Here is a 17,711-nt window from a genome sequence, read left to right as displayed (position 1 = left end):
CCAAAGAAATATTAGCTTCTGATATGATACAAGTATGCTTTCTGTGCTGCTGCAATATTTTAATTATGCTTGTGGTATTTCAAACTGGAGGGGTATTGGTCAGCTGATGTAAATTCTTGTTATTTGTGCTTCTCCCTTCTCCCTGTGTCTGAATATATGCTTTTCATTTTTCCTAATTAGTCAAGAAAATGTTGAGTTTTCAGACCTGAACTCAATGCAACTCAATTTGCAACTCAATGTTTGATCTCCATTTGCTCAGAGGTTGGGTACTACAGGGGGTGAGTGGTTAAACTGCTCAAAGGTGCCTTGCTCCTTCCTCTCTGCTCCCTGCCTGGTTCACAAAGTAATTTTATTCACAGTTGGTGTTTATTTGCACAAAATACTTGTAAACAACTGGTGGTATTGTGCATACAGATTCAGACTGCAGCCTTTGACATTTGGCACTGTAAGGAATCGTTCAGTTTCTGAAAGCAGTTAATTCTAGTGGATACACATTTTTTTAGAAGATGGCTGTCTTTTCTAATCAGAGACAGAAATACTCATTTGCATGCCACAGTATCATGTTGCTCCTCAAAAATCAAACCAATATATTAGCTTTGAGGAAAGCTGCATGATTTTTATTTTTGTTTTCTTTTTGTTTCAATATCCTTTAGCAAGTGTTCTCCTGTTACATAAAATTTTACTGTTATGAAAGCACTAGAGATCAAGAAGTCAGGTATCTCTTGAACTTGCCATCAAGATTAGGATGTGCTTTCAAGCTGTTTTACTTTCCAGGAAGGCAGCAGTTTTTTTAAATACATTGTGTGCCTGATGTGAAACTCTGTGTTTGTCCAGTAGTGGAAATGCTGTGTCTGACTGACCTAGTGGTCAGCTTGTTAGGTGACTCAGACATGATCCCAGCTTGCACAGGTTTTCTCTTTGTGAACCCAGGGCTATCAAAGCACGTTTCTTCCTCAGTGTCAACTGATGTGAAATTACTTAATTTTTGAGGAGGTTTTCATGTAGAAAGTGGAAAACCTATTTGAACTTGGCTGTTCCGGGATGGATGATAGCAGCCACAGTATCTTAGATAATGCAAAATTTTCATCAGGGTTTTTAAATGTTGGTGATGGAATAGCTGTTATTTCAGCTTCATTGCTCAGGGAAGGGTGAGCAGTTGTGTTGCAAGTTGGGATACCCTTGTCTGTCCAAAGCTTGTACTGAGCTCTTAGTGTTGGTTTCTGCATGTTTGCAGCTCTTGGTGCCAATCTTCAGCAGCAGGACACATGTGTGAGGGGTTGAATTTGCTGGGTTTTTGTTTTGGGGTGGTGTCAGTTGTGTTTATGTTGTTCTGCACTACTGGAAGAGTGTATTCAGTGTGCATCTCTTAGTTGCTGGGGTACAAGCAAGCTTAACTTGCATGCTGGAATATAGGGCATTGCCTTTCTTTTGTATTTCTGGCACAGCATCTCTAGTAAACAGACTAATAGCAGCTGCATTTTTTGTGGCTGTAGCAGTAACAGTTTTTTAGATTTACAGCACCTATTTTTTTGTGCAAGAGTTGGAACCAGAGGGAATGCACACTCTTAGCCAACAGATTTCTTATGCACCATAGCAGAGACTGATAGGTATAAAAGCAACTGGGGAGCTCATGTTTCAACTAGGAGGCATAAGTGTTACCAGCCTTGAGCATCAATCCTTGTAAAGAAAATCACCGCATGCCTAGGGGTAAAAAAAGATCATGATGCCATTGGTTCTTATTCACACAGTTCTGTGGAAAATGCTTGCTATGTCATGCGTAGGTGTACAGAAACAAAGAAGTATGCATGTGTGTATGTATATATTTTTATTAATTCAGTTGGTATTTGCAATATTTCTGGGCTATAGTTCTGTATATCTCGAGTCACATACGAGACATGGAGACTACCATGTTTTGCTAATGTGGGTATGTCCTTTGTTCTTTTGTTTGTTTGTTTTCTTAGGGTAATAAATGCAGGGAAGAGCACGCACAATGAAGATCAGGCCAGCTGTGAAGTCCTCTTTGTCAAGAAGAAAGCTGGAGGCACCAACTCTACACCCAACAAGAACTCTTCGACGAAGCGGAGGTCATCGCTGCCCAATGGAGAAGGTCTCCAGCTGAAAGACAACTTGGTAAGCAGACTTCTGTGTCTTGTCAGTGAAGAAGGACAAAGTAATTATTATAGGATGTGACTATATAACGCTAAAATATGTTTAATGCTTATCTCCTATATTTTCAGTTACCTTGGATTAACTATCTCTGCTTAAATACAGAACACTTAGCTATATTTTCCTTAGCTCTACTATTTGATTATTGATTTCTTGCTCCTTGCACCTAAGGTATTTAATTTTAAAGATAGAGAGGAGAATATTCCTTGGATTTTCCTTTTTGTTTCGTTTCTGGAAATATAACCCTAAGAAATTTACCTCTGCAGAAAACAATGGGTTTAATGGCTATGTTTGGCTTGTCCAGTGACAGTCACTGCAAGCACACTATCACCTTTTCTACAGCTGTACAATTTTATTAAGTGTTAGACAGTTATTTGGTTTATGCAGGTAGGTTGCCAACCAGCACACCTAATTGGGTGATTTTTCTGGACTATGACTTCTGTCTTTGTGTGTAGAGTGATGTACATCATGCACTTGCCTGCTGACAGTCATCTGCTGTTCTCCATCTCCATTATTTCCATGATTTCATCTGCTCTTTAAGCATGAGCTGAGACTCCAGCAGTGATTTATAGTGTCTGTTTATTTGGACATTTAGCCATCTAAGACTAAATACACTAGCTGAATGTTGAAGTCACACAATGTGAAAATGCAGTCTTTCTGCTGCTGGAAGAACACAAGTTTTCCCTAAGTGAAAATTAGTCTTTCAGGGGACTGTAAGTACCTTTTTTTTTTTCTTTTTTTTCCCTTTTTGTTCTTGTTTTAAACCACGTTGCAATTAGCAGTCTGTTCAGTCTCTCCCTCAAAACCCTATGGTCTGGTACACCTGATGGCTGCAGGGGATCATAGGGTACCTAAGCAAAAAGCATTCCTCTCCTCTGTGTCCCTCCCCACTTCTTGCTCTTCTTGTTCTGTTTCATATTTCATTATTGCTGCATTTTCAAATTCTGGTGGATTTTCCAAACTTGCAAGTAGCCCTGTTCTTTCCTCTTTCAAACCACCTGTCCTGGTGCCTCTGTGCTCATATTCTTCAATGTATTCAGACTTTTTTCTTTTTTTTCTCAAGTACATATTTGCACATTCCTGGATAAAGAATTGTGCTCTGTACTTACTGGAACTGAGTTCTGCATATAGTGATGCAAGGCAAAACAGAACTTCTTGTAATGATATCTACATTTTTAAAAGTCTTTCTTAAGAAGTCCTAAAATGTACCTGTCTGCTATTGGCTGATGCAGATGCTTGGTTCCATGAGTGCATTTAATTTTAGTATGCATTTATTATGCTTAATGAAGCGAGCATTTGGTCATAGAATTTGTTCATGTATCTCAAACACATGGAGAAAATCAGCAGTGTGCTTGGTCCAGGTGGTAGGTTTGTTTGAAATAAAGGGCATCACTGTGTTGTCCACAGAGCAAATACCCCTCTGCAGGCACCAGCTGGGGTAGACACATCTTGGTGCTGTGCAAGAGGTACTGGTTTTGGTCGAGCACCACATCAAGTTCCAGGCCTCCCATGTGAGATAACTGGTCCAGGGCCTCTGCACCTTGGATGTGGGTGAATGTAGCTGGGCTGAATTTGCCTGTGTTTTCCTCTGCATGGGACATAAAAAACTTTGTTGCACAAAGTCCAATTAACTTCCAACTGAATAGCATCAAGTGCTTCTCAAGAGCAAAAGGCACATTGTGTTTTTATGTACTGTACTGCATGGTTAATCATCTTCCTTAGAAAGAACTTTCTGCCAAACATCACATGGTTAATATATTTAAATTGCATAAGAAAATACAGGGATAAAAACTGTTTCATTATTGGAAAGGCATCTTCACTAGCCTTGATAGTCTCAATCATTCTGGTTATCATATGTTGTTATAATGGTAGAATCTATAAACTGACTGCATATTTTTGTAAGCTGTTATTTTTATACATTCGAAACTTGTCAGTCTCATTAAATATCCAGCTACCCTGCATTATGTGAAGTTTTTATTTCTTACTTTGATTCTATAGCTTTTCTCTCAATTTAAAAATAAACAGCTGGTCCCTTTCAAGCTTATTGAGAGAAATATTTTTGTTTCAAATCTTTTGTTTCTGATGCATTTTGACCAGAAATGAGAATTGCTGAAGTGAGAAGCCAGCTGATCCGTATAATACAGCGTACTATTTTCATGCTACTTGTTATCATATTCTTTATATGTTCTCTTCTTATCTAGAGGTTTACTTCTGTTTTCTATGCAACACTTGAATGAGAGCTATAGCTCTCATTATTTAGCTGTGTAAAACCTATTCTGCCATGTCATTAGAACACAGCTTGTGAATTTAAATTTGTAACAAATTCTCCCAAAAGAGGCAGCATATTTCTGGAGAAAATTTTCTACTAGAGGGCAGTATTACACTAGCAATTAGCAGCATTTTATCCTTGGTACGTTTTTTGCTGGTTGAATGTATCTGAAAAAGATGTACACATTTCTGTAATGGTTTTGTTTTCAAATTTTTATACTGTGAAGTATAATATTATGGTTTTGCTCTCACATTAACATTGATAGCAAATATTTTTTAAGGAGCTGATGGCTTTGATGTTAAACCTGACGGGGGGTGAAATTTATTCTGTTGCCACAGGATGTAGGAACAGAGGCTTGAGACACCTCAGTGAACAGTGTAAGAGCATCCTGACAAATACTTAGTAGAAAACCCAGAGGCTGAATACTTTAAATTCCTCGTTGGAAAATCTCACCATAACACACAGTCTGAGTGGTAGCAGTTTATTGAGTATTTGTTCAATGAAAAGCAAGTTTTCTTCTGGTTTATTTTTGTATGCTTGTTGATTTGGTTTTACCCTGCTTTCTGGAAAATCTGAAATTTAAATGGCAGTTTCTGCTAAGGTTGATGCTAAGCCTATGAATGCAGCCCTGCATTTCAGCAAGGGCAGCATCAAGGAGTCAGAGATCCAAGGGTTGGGTTGGGTGCTGCTGTCATGGCCTTGACTCTGTGAGTGGACACTGCAGAATATCTGGGGGGTGGGAAGAAGAAGGTGGTAGGTCAGAAATGAGGGGGAAAGAAGTGAATGTTTGCTAGTATTTAGGATAATAATAGTCAGGGTTGGGTTGTGATTTTCAGAATAAATCTTTAGTAGCAATATGATTTGCTTATTCAGAATTAACTTCATAAACAAAAATCTGAAGGTTTTTAGTGTAGGGCCACTGTCTAGCTTATCTGAAAAATTAGTCCCAAATTGGTTGGTATATGTTACTAAGGCTGCTCTTTTTTTCTGTTTTCCTTTTTTTTTTTTTTTTTTTTCCTTTTTCCTTTTTCCTTTTTTCCTTTTTTCCTTTTTCCTTTTTCCTTTTTCCTTTTTCCTTTTTCCCTTTTTCCTTTTTCCTTTTTCCTTTTTCCTTTTTCCTTTTTCCTTTTTCCTTTTTCCTTTTTCCTTTTTCTTTTTTTCTTTCTCCTTTCTCCTTTCTCCTTTTTCTGTTTTCTTTCTTTTTGTATAACTGAGCTCCAACAATGTGTATATATATATATGCATTTTCCTTCATGATTTATCATCCATTGTTTGACCCAAAACTCTGCATGTCTTAATTATATTTTACAATTATAAGACCCATGAGGCCGCTCAACTTTCCTGAAAGCTAAGTCAGCAGTTGGGAAGCCTAATGCTTATTAGTTTTCCTATTCTGGAAATGAATTTGTAAGGTCAATGCAATGATGGATATGTTTGCTTTTCATGTAGCTGGTAGCTACATTCTGGTAGCTATTCAGAATGTTTTTCAATCTTTTGAAAGCAAATCTAAAATAAATCACTGTGTTGACCAATCATACACCCACTTGAGGGCTCTGTTCAGTTGAAAGAATAAATGGAGACTGATGTTTGCAAGTCTGCATTTGACAAAATACCACCAGAGCTAGTAGAAATAGATGTCTTGTTCTCTGAGGGAGCTTTTGGGAAGAAATTCAAGCTCCCAAATATGAAACAGAGCAGCACTGTGTATGCACACCAGAGCAGGTAATTGCTTGGTGGCTGCAGAGCTCATTTCAGCTGCAGCAGGAAAAGCAAAGACCTTTTTGTGCTTTTTATTTGTCTCATCTGTGTGCCCTGAGTACCAGCCCTTGTTCATTCTCTCGTATGCTGCTTTCTTTGCATCATATATTTAATTCTCATCAAGTTGGTATGGTTTTGGAGAATTCATTTGTTTCAGAGGAAGCATTTTTATTCTGGGGGCAGGGGAAAGGATCTTGTTTATTCTTCCTTTTTAGATGGCTGATATGTTATTCACAGTTATACTCCCTCTGCTAGTTTAAAAACCAATTCAGTTTCACAAGAATAGGTACAACTTTTTGGAGACTAATATTTAGATATCAGTAATGCCTGCAGATCCCAACTGAACTTAAGGTATAAGAGCATCTGACATAGATGATGTATAAGAGCAGCATTGTGGTAGTCATCTGCCCAGAGTGTATGCACTTATAATACAGACCTCTCGGTTATCTAGAATACTTCTGCAGATGATAGAGAGAAATAAATCTGCTCTGGAGTGAGATGAGCATAGTCTGAAAGTGCAGGGGTTTTTTCTCTCTGAGTTACAAGGGCAATTTAAGGAACTGTCTTGGATGTCTGCAGTCTAGGTGTCTGAACTTAGCTGAGCTGATAGCAACACCCTCTTGTTTAAGAACTACTTGTCCAAAAAGGACAAGTTCAGTGAACTCCAGAAGAACGACCACAGCTGGTGTAGCAATGCCATCTTCATGTCAGTGACAGCCTGAGAATACTGCTCAGGCCCCTCTGAGCTTCTCTGTCCTAAGTTGTGCTTGACTTAGAGGAAATGAGTGGTAACACTACAATTTCACTTTTTGTCATGGAAAATTATTTTGATATGTTTCAAAGTTTTCCAGTCTCTGATGACACCCATTTTGACTGCCAAGTTAACATGAAGCTTGTTCAGCTTAGAATGTTTCCAGAGTTGTGCTCATAATAATGACCATGAATTGTGTTAATAACTCTTTTCCTTTAAAAAGCTCTTCCTTTTCCTTTAAAAGCTCTTAACATAGACTTCGGTGTGCCTCACTTTGGCAAACTTAAGAAACCTGAGGGGTGATGAGGGTGTGTGCACAGTTTAAACTTGTTCTTAATAATAATTTTCTGTTATAGTTTGGAGGAAAGGGGGTACAATGACAAAACAACTTCCAGTGTGTGGAAGGTAAAATATTTCCATTTCAGTCAGAGGTGTGATGCCTTTATGCTTTTTAACAAACCAAAGGCAGCACATCCCCAAGTGAGCAGCACCTTTTGAATGACAGGAGGACCTAAGCTGTGGAAGCATTTTCCATGGTGCACCATGAGGTGGATTTTTGGCTGGAAAGCCAGGCTCTAAGAGCAGAGGTAGTGTGATCTACAACTACCAGGAGGCAAGGTGTTGCCATTTGGAATGAATTGTTTCAGTTTTCATCTGAAATACTGTCTGTTTGGGATACTTGTTTCTGTTGGCAAAAAATACTTCCATCTTTTGCATGAATAGCGATGTATTTTTGCAAACTTTTTTTTTTTTTTAGCCTGTAATTCTATTATCCATTAAAAATGGTTTAAGCAGAATTTTACAGCCAACTTGTGTGAACTTGGAGGGATTCTGAGCCCAGAGCAAGTTAGCACAACTGCCATGTCATGCCTTCAGGAATGATTTTTTGCAATAAATTGGTGATGGATTTAACAGACTCAGTGGTTGGGCCTGGATCAGGAGCCACATTGGGAAATGTGTTGGTGTTCACCATTATAGGATGCTTCCTGCATCGTCTTTACTATGCTAAGTAATACAGTACTGCCTTTTCTCAGTATTTCAGTAATGAATATTGCACAATAGACTGCTGAGGAGGAACTCTTCACTCTGTAGATGACTATTTTGGGTTTATATGTGCATTTCAGCAAAGTAAGCTGTGAGTTTCAGTGCTCGTGTGGCATTTAACTCTGCCCTTTGAGCAACATGAACTCCTGATTGTAATCTATATACATGTTGCTAAAAGTTACATTTTGCATTAGGCTTTGGATTTCGTACCTATGAGCAACAACGAATAATGTCTTCTGGATCTCCAAATGTGAATTCATGATGTTCTTACTCTCACCTGTCTGCCCTGCCTGACAGCCAGTGGTTGGCTCCTTTGTGAAGCAGCTGAAACAGCAGAAAGGGAAAGGAGCTGCAGTTCACAGCCCTATCCATGAGTCTGAAATAAGCAGTGCTTTGGGCATGAGATGATGGGATGCAGGTGGTGCCTGAGCTATGTGCTGATGTGTTGTGTAAGAGAGCAGTATTCAGGTGAATGAAACAAATCATCTCTGTCATCCTAAATTAGACCACAGTCATCATGAGATGCAGATAGAACTTTTGAGTTCTTTGACTGCAGTGAGCTCAAGCTGATGCTTTCTTAGTGTGAGGCATTTGCAAATGTTTGATTCGGGTCCCTTGCAAAATGGTGTATTTCTAAATCTGTGTTAGCCCACCCACATCTAACTTGCAAGGAAGCCCCACAATTGTTTCAGCATAGCTGGGAGAAGGTGCAGGAATAAGAAGAAATGAAGGGGAAAGGGGAGATGGGAAAGACTCTTTCCACATGCTGCTGCTGAATGTATTATAATTCAAAGACAGGTAATCTTATGCCTTATATGCCTCCCTGAGGGTTTCTAGGTGAATTTCTCACAAAAACATTGAGGTTATCTGGGGTATAACTCCCTGGTATTTTTCAGGCAGATTGGAGCTTGTGTTGCCCAGAACTTCCTCTTCCTCCAGCCCTGGGTTGATGGGCCCTATCTGGGTGATAGGAAACCTCACCACAAAAACATGGTTCTTTCTCAAATCAGAGCAATAGTGGAGCTGACATAAACCTGTCAGAGGAGACTGCATTGAGCAGAAAAGGAGAAATATTTCAAAATCACAATTGATTGGTAACTGTTGAACAAATACATAACATTAGCACGTATGCCTTGATTTTAACAGTGAGGTCTACACAATTTACTTTTCCTGGATATTCAGCCCATATGAGATGAGTTAAGCTGAACTGCATGGTAGGAGTTGAGCTAAGATGCAAGATCTAAAAGCATATTATGCCAAGAGCTAAAATAAAAAATACTTGTGTAGCTCTTCTGATCAGATGGTATGGAACTCCAGTACTGTAAAAGAAACTTTTCAGAAGACTGGGAAGAACTAGGCAGAGAATGTGGAATGTGTAGGTGGGATAGGTCAAGTACAGCTGATCTCACTTGTCTTCAGTCCTTGAGAACCTCTGCATAGGTGGACCTTATCTATCAGTCATGGAAGTGCAGATCACATCTTGTTCCTAGAAGTCAAACTGAGGTCCTTGATCTCATCCCTAGTGACACAAAGTGTGTTGGAAGTGCCTGAAAGTTTGGTCTCCGTGGTGGTAGGTCCATCATTTATCAATGATGTGGTTTTTTTGAATGCTTTTCTTCTGATCTACTCAGTCTTTATGAAATCAACTTAATCTTGCAGTGGGATCTGTGCTTGGTCAGTGCATCCTGTGATTGCTGTAAGGTAGGAAAGGTTGCAAGTTCAGCCTTTTTTAATTGTTTAGGGCAAAAATAAGTATCTCTCTTTCCTGCCAGAGCTATACTAACACAATGGGTATTTCTTTATTTCAGAAGGAATCATAGAATTGTCACACTTGGAAAAGACTTCTAGGATCACCATGTCCAACCATCAACACCCTCCAGCCCCTCAATAAAATAAACAAAAAAGATGTATCAATATCTGTATCACCCTGCCTACTAGAGCATTCTGTGAAGTGCCTCATCCACATGGTCTTTAAATCCAGAAGATTGCTTCTGGGAAAATTAACCTGTATTTTGCCTGTTGTCCCTGTACTACAGGCCTCTCCATCACCTCACTCGTAGCTCTTTAAGAGTGACCATCTCTTTTCCTTTCCTTCCTTCCCTTCCTGCTTCTCCAGGACACAGATGGGATCAACCTGTACTACTGGTCCCTGTTCGATGGACATGCTGGGTCAGGGGCAGCTGTGGTTGCTTCCAAACTGCTGCAGCACCATATCCTGGAGCAGCTGCAGGAGATCGTGGACATCCTGAGGAACACGGCTGTCCTGCCACCCACCTGCCTGGGAGAGGAGCCTGACAACACGGCCACCAACAGCAGGACACTGACTCGGGCAGCCTCCCTGCGTGGTGGGGTGGGGGCCCCAGGCTCACCCAGCACCCCTCCAACACGATTCTTCACCGAGAAGAAGATCCCACATGAGTGCCTGGTTATTGGGGCCATAGAAAGTGCATTCAAGGAAATGGTATGTATGACTCGGGGCTCTGAAGTCCTTGTTGCATTAATTAGTCGCATGGTCTGGAGAACATGAACATTTAGGAGTTTTTCTATTTCACTTTTTTCTGCCCCTACTTAAACACCATCTGAATGTGGATGGAATTATTTAAATTCTGGTACATGCTTGAGGTGCAGGAACTGCATCTTAAGTGTTTATGGATTACTTGACTCTTAAAAGATAGCTGCTGTTTTTCTTTCTTTTTTTTTTTTTTTTTCTTTTTTAAGATTAAAATCAGTATTGCCTCACAGTAGCCTACTTCAGCATTGGCTGTTATCATAAGACTGTGTGTATGAGCCTTGTTGTCACTTGTCACTTCACAAAGCCTTGTCCTACCAGAGCAATGGCTCTCAGCGTTTCATGCACCACCAGCACAACTTGTGTTGCCCACAGCTGTGCAGATGGGTCATAAAAGGTCACATCAGGGACATGGATGAGGGACAGCATCCTTGATCCACTGACCTGGAGTTTGTATTAGTTTTGGAGTGGCTCCTAAAGCACAGTAGTGACTGTAAGAGACTGTGTGTGCAGCTCCTGACTGAGGCAGCGTATTCTTTTGTCTAAGGTTCATAAGATCACAAGATCCTGAGTCTCATCTGTGCTTGCAATGGTTTATCTTCCTCCTACCTCTTTCACAGAGTGCTGTATATCCAGCTTTTTGTACTGAAGTGTTATGGATGTTGCTGAGTTAGCAAAGCAGTTGAGATCTGCATGATGTACAAGGGTTTTGTGCCAGCAGAGTGTATCATTTTACCTGGCACTTGGTGAAAGCTCATGTTTCCTGATGCATTGGCAGATTTCTTGGTGGTGTTTCCTGAAATGCCCATTGCTGCAAAACTTTTGCAGCAATTGCCTTTTGAACCTGGTGAAAATGCTGAGTAGATACAGATACCTTTTTTCTTTGTCTTTTTTCTTTATTTAAACAATCTAATCTGACAGGTTTACCTACTGATGGTTTTGTCCTTTTTCCGTAGGAGCATTTAGCATACCAGTACTTTTTCCCCAGCTGCCTTCTGAATTCTATTCAGGTTCTCCTTGTTTTTTTGCCAAGTCTCAAATGAAATGGAATTCATCCCTTTCTAAAGGCTTTATTTTTTAATTTTTTTTTCCTCTTTGGGTGTTGTTTCCTTTGGACTGTTCTCATCTGACAGCTACATCCATACTGTAGAAAGCTGACATAGACCAAGTCATTGTCTCCCTCCTGAAGTACTTCTAGATACTATTATTTGATTATGGTGGAACTGGGATTGGCAAGATGCTGACTTGTTTTGTCAGGTAATTTACTATCCTGGTGAAAAAAAATGCTCAGTGTCAGTAATTGTCAGTGATTGCAATTATTCCAGTTAAAAAGAAATAGCATAAGGTCAGGTCCTAGAGGTTTTAGAAGTCAAATCTTCTAGTTTTCAACTCTTGACTTTTAAGATGTGCAGTTATAGATTTATTTCTAGGGAGCCAGGAGGAGTATTTCCAAGTCCTGTTTTGTACTGGATAGAAGTATCAAACTACAACCCCTTCCCTGCATGTACCCTTGTGCAGATGTGTGTGATGTGTATTTTAAAGAAAGATTAAGGGCAGAGAGCAAAAAATCCTGTTTGTATACATTGTTTCATGATTTACTTCTTTGAGATTGATTTTTTTATATCAGATGCAATATCTAGACGTGTGTGGGGTTTTTTCGGTTTTTTTCAAGATTGATTCCATTTTAATTTGAACAGTCTTACAACCTTGAGAGAGCAATATGTGGTCTATAGTTTTTCTTTTGAAAATCTTTGCATATAGATAAGTAGAAACTCATATAATTTAGTAGAAAAGTTCACCAGTAGTTTTGCCAGTAGAAATGAAGAGGCCTTAAACAGTGCTAGAGGCATTCTAATGCCTTTTTGACAGCAGTAGAGAGCAGATGAAGGAATTTTTTTTTTCTTTATGCCTATGAAATGCTGTTTTGGTATTTTTTTTTTACTTCAAGCAGATAGCTGACGCTGTACATGTAGGGAGTACAGCTGCTTTCTGTCGTACTAAGACTGAGGTCCTGGAGGAAAGCCCCCAGTTTTAGTTGTCGCTGCGGTGTGCTAACTTGTCACAGTGATGCTGCTGCGATTTGCGCGGTACCTCGCTGTTTCCCAGGTCCTGTGTTTCTAAAGGTGACCATCGGGTACCGCTGGTATCGGCCTTTTGTGCCCCCACGTTCGCCGCTGTCTCCCCCGCATCACCTGTGCCCCTATAGTGAGCCTCCTGTGCCCCCCTTCCGCCTGGCCTGAGGCCGGCGACGGACGAACCGGTTCCCTTCCCGGTACCGGTCCCGGTCCCAGTCCCAGGTCCCGGCCCCGCCCGGCATCCCCGGTCCCTCCGCCGGGTGTCCAGCAGGTGGCACGAGCCCGCCGCCGTCGGGGGTCCGGGAGCCTCCGGGAGAGCGGGCGGTGTGTGGCAGTGTGTGGCTTCGCGGCGTCATCCTCCTCTTTTGTTGTGTTTGGAAAAGGTTGTTAGGTGATTAACCTAAGAGGAAGGTGATTAACCCGTGCTGGTGTTCTGGGAAGCCCTGGGCTGAGCCTTGGAGAGGAAGGACGCAGAGAGAGACCTCAGAGGTCCGGGCGGCAGGGGATGGTCCGGCCCAGGGCTGTCCGCAGGTGGCTTCTGCCATCGGTGGAGAAAGCCACCCCAATTCTTTGTTACTGGGCTGGAAAAGAACTTCGTGGCACTTCTCCTCTGCAGGCTTTGCTCCCTCACCCAGGGAATGGGGATCGCCGTCTAACCCATGTGGGCACCCTGCTCCTACCTGCTGTGACATCAGGCACCCTAAAAAAAAGGGGCAGAGCACAAAACTAAGTTGGCTTTTTCCTTAGTGTGAAATGGAAGCACACACTGCGTTTTTGGGCTGAAAGCTGAATCGTTTGGTTCTGCCCACTGTGGCTCAGTTCTTCCCCAGCATGCTGACTGCCGTGGGGGGGTGAGCTGCATGCTACAGGAAAGAGGAGGGGAAAAAAAACCAAATTTGCTGTGATATCTTTTTTCTGGTGGGAAGCTTTATATACACTCAGGCTTTGTCTAGACTGACCTCCTTTTACCTATAAAAACCTGAAGTGTTTCCCCTGTTTGTGCTGCACTACTTTACCACTTTTGTTAAAAAGTATTTTGTTAAAAGCCAGTGTGTTTCAGAATGAGTTAGTGATGTTGGTGGGCTTTAATGTTTTTAGGTTTATTTTTTCCCCTCAAATCTTGTTGAGCTGTAGGAAAGCCTTCCCATCCTTCCCTTCCTCCAGCAAAGGAAATGTCAAACAAAGTATGTAACATCAAATTAAATGTGGCACTGAATATACTCTAGCAAGTCATGGTAGTAAAATCAAGTTCTGAACATCAACTAGATGGAGTAGCCCAAGAACATCAATGATTTGAAAGAAGCCAGTACCCAGATCTAGTTTTAAGTCAAGAAAACTCAGAAAATGAAGCTCCAAGGATTATCTATCTTCTCTCCTATATTAAATGTTTCTAAATTCTGCTTATTGAAAGAAATACATTTTAATTTAGGCATTCCAGCACTTGCGAAGTGTACATATGACAGAGCTGAAACCAGGTGAGGTTATGTATGTTGTGTGAGGGCCTCAGAGGATACTTGGAACTGTGGAGATGAAGGTTTTTAAAAATTCCTGTCAGCATCTAGAAAATCCACTGTAGTATTTGTAAGTTGAAATTATTTTGATGGGTAGAAAAGTCTGCTTCCTTTGAACTGTGCTTTTCAGCTTAATTTAAAAATATATAGAAACCACAGGGAGGAAAATCAGCTTCTATGGCAAGATTAGATAAAAGTGGCGTTTATAACGGGCCCATGTCTGTGACCAAAGGTTCTATGAGATATGAGTTTTAGCTTGGAGGTGTTTTGCTCCTTGTCCTCACCACCCCCCACTCCTTCTCCCCACACTCACACGCTCACCTCTGAAGAGAAGAGAGAAAGAGAAACCACACACAAGTCCATGAGAGCGTGGGTTAAGAGTCAGCAGTAAACCCGAGTCTCTCTGGCCACAGAGTGCAGTTCCCCTGTGCAGTGTAGGGTGGCCTTGTCACTCCTCTCTGTCCCCACCACACCTCCATGCTGTATTTGGGGCACAAATGGGTTCAGGCCCTAAATACAGCAGCCAGCCAGAGTCACAGTGTTTGTGACAGACACATCCCTCTGCCCAGTCAGCTCAGGACAGAGGCCAAGTGCTGCTGAGCATCCCCACCACTGCTCCAGATCACCTCCCTCTGCTGAAATCTGTAGGAAACGAAACGTTCCTGGCCTCCTCTGCAGATATTCAACCAAATTGCAGCTGTCATGGTTTGCATTTGTTGTGGTGCTTTTTCTCAGATATATTTAGCTCTAAAATAAAGCTCTAAATCCCATACCCCAAGGCATGGACAATTTGAGCTGTTTGTTGCTCGGTGCAAACATGAAAATGGCTGAAGTATAGCTCTGTATGTTATACACACATAGAGGCAAATGTATTCTTAATGAAAACCACATGGAAGTAGGTGAGGTTTAGCTGAAAAGATCTGCCAGTACTTGCAGTAGTAATGTTAAATGATGCCCCTATTTGAGTCCAGTATTACAAGGAAAGACCAATTTGAAATTTGATTTGATTCTGGACACAGGAGAGGAGGGTAATTTGTAATATATTATAGCCTAAACTAAGAGGAAGCAGAATTAATTCATTGGCACATACTTCAATTTTTGTTTAAAATATATGCAGTACTGGAAAATAGCTCATTTCCTTGTGTTCTTTACATTCTCCAAGTTTTCTGGGGATCATGTATGTATATATGTGTGTTTGTGTCTATGTATATGCATATATTTATGTATTTTGATTGTTGATGACAGGTGTGGTTTGTGCTCTCCACTCTTGTTAAGCAAGAGGACTTTTTAAATATGTATTTCTTACACTCAGAATTAGTTGAAAAATAAACACAGGAAGAATTATTTGAGTAGCTCCACACCTCCTTAAATCTGAGCTTGTGCATGTGCATTAAAAAATTAAAACTTTTCACAATCTCATAAAATAAGTGAGATGAGACACAGGGTTAAATACTGTGGTTATCCTGGAAAGTCTGTAAATGCCTAGCATTTCTCAGGAAATGCTGTTCTGCTGCCCTTCCCTCCTGCCCCCTTAACAAGTTTAGCACCCATCCATTCCCTGTGTTTCTTGTGGCATGAGTGTGTCTTGCTGCTGCTTGTAAAGATACATGCTCTGCAATCTCAGTGTCCCTTTTGGACAGCAGGTAGTTATTCATAATGTAGGTAGGTCCCATTAATTATTTGCTGTCTATGTAAAGCACTTTCCAATTATACCACCAGGTACCTGTTGTTAAGCTACATTTATCTCTGCCTTCACTGTGCTTCTTTCTGTAGCGAATTCCCTTGTGTCCCTCAGAGTTGCCATTTGTTTCTTAGTGCCATGTTTTACAGCCTCTTGTCCTGATCTTTCTCAAGTATTTTAGTACCATAAGTAATAGGTGCTCCTTGACTTTCTGTTCTGCTCCTTGTGATCATAGCTGCAACGTTAATAAAAAGCCAGCAGGACACACAGTTTCAGAAAGACTATATTTTTAGGGGAATCTCCATTTTCTAAAACATTAATTGTAATGCTCTCCTTATAAATCTTGTTCTCTTTTCCTATAGGATTTGCAAATAGAACGAGAGAGGACAGTGTATAATATTTCTGGTGGCTGCACAGCTCTTGTGGTGGTGTATTTATTGGGGAAACTTTACGTGGCAAATGCTGGTGATAGCAGGTGAGTGAGCATGGTGTCTTCCCACCTATTCCTTCAGCCCAAACCCCATAATCTGGCATTATCAAGTCCATTAGCTACAAACTGTATCACAAGAGGATTCTGGTTTTTGACTATATGTTCAACAGTTCACAGAGAAATTAAAACAAATGGCAATGTATCTTATCGAGTGGTGGTTCCAGTTGGGGAGGTTGATGACAGAAGTTTCTGAATTACTTGATTTTTGAAAGAAAATGAAAAGACACTTAACTACTGAAACAGATGTTGGGTGTGAAATAGAATTATGTGTTGAACAATGGGTATGTGGCTGGATCTGGAACAGCAAACAGGGCTGGACTGGTTCGGTAAGAAGTCTTGTGGCTTCTGTCCTCAGCCTTAGTCTTGGAAGGGTACCTGGCTCTCTGATTTTGATATGATTGAAGGTAATAATCTCTGAGAAAAAAACTGCTACTCCTGCAAGAGGGAGAAGACATATCTCAGGTTAGGATTTTTAATGTGTCTGGTTCTAGTTTGTTTATTTTTCCATTTCTCAGAACTGAATGTTGTCAGCCAGGACTTGTTGCTTTGTTATATTTAGAAGTTGGATGCTTAAAGGACATGACAAGATGTTTTTCCTTTGTCTTCTGATTTAGCCAGGAGGATACTGGAAATCTTTTGCGTTCTTTCCTCTCTCTCACTTCCTGCCCATACCATCAGACTCAGAGAGAGAGAGATGAGACTGTTCTTGCAAGACTTCAGACCTTCACATGTTTCTTTTGGCAGTGCCCTACATAAGCAGGCCAGGGAGAAGAGTTCCTTGCATGCTGCTGTTTTGCTTTTCTTGCAGCTGGGGAACTGGAGTCTGCAAAGGCAGAGAACCACATTGTCTTTAGGTGGAGACTGCTACTCTTACACCTTTGTGTTAGAGATTTGTGTACACACAATTCATGTTTGTACAGAGAGAGCAGACAACTGCAAAATGCCTTGTAGTTTAAACCCAACATTTTTATTTCCCCTTGCTGCTTTAAGTTACGTCTGAAGTCAGATAAATCCTTTGTGCATAAATTTCCTATTCTTTTCATGTTGGTGGTTGTTCTTAATATGCTGAATTTGCTGCTTACATTGCTAATTTCTCATCCAGTTCCTCAATAAGTGACTTAGTTGAATCTTTTTTGCATCGAATGTCAAAAGAGTCCTCACAGAAGGTAGCTGCAAGCATGATTGAGTAGATCACTTGTCTTGTCATCAGAATCATGAGCTGCAGTGAATTTTACCTCTTGTGCAATTAAATTGGAAATAATAATGTTTTCCTGTGCTACTGCACTTGAAGTTGAGTCTCTTCCACTAGGTTGGCTAAATTGCTTTATTGTCTCAAAGTGTGCATAAAATTGGCCATGCAGGACCTCCTTCTAAGTAGTAAGCTTTCCAAATGGACCTCATGGAAACCTTGTGCCTGTTGAAGAAAATTCTCTGCATTCCCAAAATCTTTCACTTCC

General features: G+C 40.7%; 1 protein-coding gene across 1 annotated transcript in view; it reads left to right on the top strand.

The window, feature by feature from the left end:
- PPM1H (protein phosphatase, Mg2+/Mn2+ dependent 1H) overlaps positions 1-17,711 on the top strand; it is a 130,341-nt gene that overhangs the window by 59,875 nt on the left and 52,755 nt on the right. The window contains exons 2-4 of the mRNA XM_030449655.1: positions 1,962-2,130; positions 10,105-10,449; positions 16,127-16,239. Coding sequence (XP_030305515.1) covers positions 1,962-2,130; positions 10,105-10,449; positions 16,127-16,239 — 627 coding nt within the window. The remainder of the gene's footprint in view (positions 1-1,961; positions 2,131-10,104; positions 10,450-16,126; positions 16,240-17,711) is intronic.

Source organism: Calypte anna, chromosome 1, assembly GCF_003957555.1.
Source record: "Calypte anna isolate BGI_N300 chromosome 1, bCalAnn1_v1.p, whole genome shotgun sequence".
NCBI lineage: Eukaryota > Metazoa > Chordata > Aves > Apodiformes > Trochilidae > Calypte > Calypte anna.
Note: the sequence above shows the minus strand (reverse complement) of the source record. Positions and strands in the feature narration are given on the sequence as shown.